The sequence below is a fragment of the Eimeria mitis genome, genomic scaffold (assembly GCF_000499745.2).
Source record: "Eimeria mitis Houghton genomic scaffold, Emh_scaff1575, whole genome shotgun sequence".
Classification (NCBI taxonomy): domain Eukaryota; phylum Apicomplexa; class Conoidasida; order Eucoccidiorida; family Eimeriidae; genus Eimeria; species Eimeria mitis.
The window spans coordinates 5,624-6,873 of NW_013569830.1; the positions used below are offsets into that span (position 1 = coordinate 5,624).

Consider the following 1,250-nt stretch of genomic DNA (forward strand, 5'->3'; position numbering starts at 1 on the left):
ATCATTTGCTGCTGCTGCTGCTGCTGCTGCATGATTTGCTGCTACTACCTCTGCTACGGCTGCATCACTTGCTGCTACTGCTGCATCACTTGCTGCTGTTGCTGCTGCTGCTGCTGTTGCTGCTGTTGCTGCTGCTACTACCTCTGCTACTGCTGCATCACTTGCTGCTGCTGCTGCTGCTGCTGCTGCTGCTGCTGCTGCTGCTGCTGCTGCTGGTGTGTTGTATAGGATTTGTTTCCTTCTACAGTAGACCCTATAACCCAGGCTGCATTGGATAGAGTGGCAGCTCAGGTGCGGCAGCTGCAGCAGAAGCAGCAGCAGCAGCAGCAGCAGCAGCAGCAGCAGCAGCAGGGATCTCCGCGTAATTCTGACGTAACCGACCTAACCACCACCACCACTACCAGCAGCAGCAGCAGCAGCAGCAGCAGCAGCAGCAGCAGCAGCAGCAGCAGCATGAATGAGAGCATCAGCGGTGAGGGTGTATATGTGCCTTTATTGGTGGATGCATGGGGTGTATATGCAACTGCTTCTAGCAGCAAACGTTTTTTTATAATGAAATCTAATAAAATAATAAATATATATTTATCTGTTTATTTTGGTTGCTGGGCCACAAGCAGAAACAACACAAAAAAACTAAACTCTTCTTTTGCTGCTGCTCATCACATCCTGCTGCTCTTCTCCGCAAATGAAAGCGGAGGCTTTCAAGGATATGCACGCATGATGACCCCCCCACTACCCCATCTACACCCTCGTTAGTCTCCTTTTATCTGTCTCCTTTTGTTTGTCTCCTTTTGTTTGTCTCCCTTTGTTTGTCTTGGTTTGTTTGTCTCCTTTTTTTTGTCTCTTTTTTGTCTCTTTTTTGTCTCTTTTTTGTATCTTTTTTGTCTCTTTCAAGGATATGCACGCATGATGACCCCCCCACTACCCCATCTACACCCCCGTTAGTCTCCTTTCTGTCTCCTTTTATCTGTCTCCTTTTGTCTGTCTCCCTTTGTTTGTCTTGGTTTGTTTGTCTTTGTTTTTTTGTCTCTTTTTTGTCTCTTTTTTGTCTCTTTTTTGTATCTTTCAAGGATATGCACGCATGATGACCCCCCCTCTCCCCCATCTACACCCTCGTTAGTTTTTTTTTTGTCTCCTTTTGTCTCCTTTTATCTGTCTCCTTTTGTTTGTCTTTGTTTGTTTGTCTCCTTGTGTTTGTCTTTGTTTTTTTGTCTTTGCTTTTTTTTGTCTCTTTTTTTTTGTATCTTTTT

At 45.2% G+C, this 1,250-nt stretch overlaps 1 protein-coding gene across 1 annotated transcript in view; it reads left to right on the forward strand.

The window, feature by feature from the left end:
• EMH_0039830 (zinc finger (CCCH type) protein, putative) overlaps positions 1–945 on the forward strand; it is a gene marked incomplete at both ends in the record, with an annotated part of 4,476 nt that extends 3,531 nt beyond the window's left edge. Inside the window, 2 exons of the mRNA XM_013495442.1 lie at positions 248–472; positions 896–945. Of these exons, the coding sequence (XP_013350896.1) occupies positions 248–472; positions 896–945 (275 nt within the window). The remainder of the gene's footprint in view (positions 1–247; positions 473–895) is intronic.
• Between the last annotated feature and the right edge of the window lie 305 nt (positions 946–1,250).